This window comes from Meleagris gallopavo, unplaced genomic scaffold (genome assembly GCF_000146605.3).
Source record: "Meleagris gallopavo isolate NT-WF06-2002-E0010 breed Aviagen turkey brand Nicholas breeding stock unplaced genomic scaffold, Turkey_5.1 ChrUn_random_7180001873843, whole genome shotgun sequence".
Taxonomy (NCBI): Eukaryota; Metazoa; Chordata; class Aves; order Galliformes; family Phasianidae; genus Meleagris; species Meleagris gallopavo.
The window spans coordinates 1-1368 of NW_011138522.1; the positions used below are offsets into that span (position 1 = coordinate 1).

Consider the following 1368-nt stretch of genomic DNA (forward strand, 5'->3'; position numbering starts at 1 on the left):
CCCCCTATCGGCCTTTCAAAATGCAATGGAAGGAAAAAAAAACAAAACAGTGGAAACGATCTATGGAGGAAAACTTCTTTTACTCACTATGATATCGGAATGCAAGATAACACAATATAATACAATCTAATTGAATTTGAGACTAATAGATCAAATAAGATAGGAGAGTTCCTGAGACCAAATAAAACCCAAAAAGCTTGGAATGGCTCAGAAAGCCCCTCCAGCACCCACTGCCAGGAAGGGCCAGAGCCCATGACTTCCGTGATGTACAGGGACAGGTACCTGGATCGGAGCATTAACACTGTAACTCCCTGTGCACTACATGATGCTATGATGCGGAATAAAAACATAAAACCATGGCAGGGTGTTGGCCCGGCCCCGCAGCTGTGGCACCGTGCAGTTCCCTCCTGACCCCCCAGCAGCAGCACACGGCAGCTCCACCAGCTGCTGGTGCACAGAGAGGGACAGGAAGCAGCAATTTGGCCCCCGGGCAGAGATGGGCAGTGGGGTGGGAGAGCAGGCTGGGGCGGGCTGAGCGCCTTGTCCCAGAGGACAGCCTGGGCTGCTCTGCTCAGCCATGTGGCTGGAGCCAGCTGGTCTCAGCCACACCTGGAACTGAGGTTAGAGAAGGGTCCGGAAGCCCAGGAAGGGGGGCCGATAAATAGGGGCACACACAAGTCTGGGGGGCTCCCTGCACCAAACACCCCCGTCAGCAGGTCTGACACTGGGTCTGGGACTGCTGACCTCTCTGCCTCTCCGTCTCTTTCTCTCTTCTCTTTTTTCCTTGCGCTTGCTGAGAGGTGCAAGGCTCACCCAGATTTCCCTTGAAACCACAGAGTGGGGGTGGATGTGGCTGAGGGAGGGCCAACCCCTGCAGCAACCTGTTCTGCGGAGAGCTTCCACTGAGACTGATGTTCGTGTGCAGACCCGAGCGTTCCTTCCCTTAATCCTACGGGGGCTGCTGAAAGCAGGGGGCTGGCAGCCAGCATCCACCGTGCCCACGGCAGGCAGTGGAGGCACCACGATGCCCCAGCACGAGGATGGGGCAGGGCTGGCCCCGAGCAGAGGGAGCTCCCACCCCACGCCGCACTCAGACCCACAGCCAGGAGACGTTGGATTCTGCTGTATTCAAGGCGTGCCATCACCAGTGACCTGACTGACTGCGATGGCAGGGAAGGGCACGGTGGGGCGGAGGGGCCTCAGGTCCTTCTTGGCCTCTCCCGTCTCCTCCTCCACATCCTCTCTGCGCACAGGGAGGCACAGCCTGCGCTCCTCGCTGCCTCCGTGCCTGATGGTGACACCAGGAGCCAGCCGGACGGTGTCCAGCAAGGAGCCCAGCACCAGGGACCGGGAGCTGCCGGGCCGCTG

The 1368-nt window shown here is 58.7% G+C and overlaps 1 protein-coding gene across 1 annotated transcript in view; it reads right to left on the reverse strand.

Annotated features, from left to right (window-relative positions):
• Positions 1-1108: 1108 nt before the first annotated feature.
• The window catches only part of LOC109364589, a gene marked incomplete at its 5' end in the record, with an annotated part of 1095 nt that continues 835 nt past the window's right edge, over positions 1109-1368 (reverse strand). The window contains one exon of the mRNA XM_019611207.1: positions 1109-1365. Coding sequence (XP_019466752.1) covers positions 1129-1365 — 237 coding nt within the window. The remainder of the gene's footprint in view (positions 1366-1368) is intronic.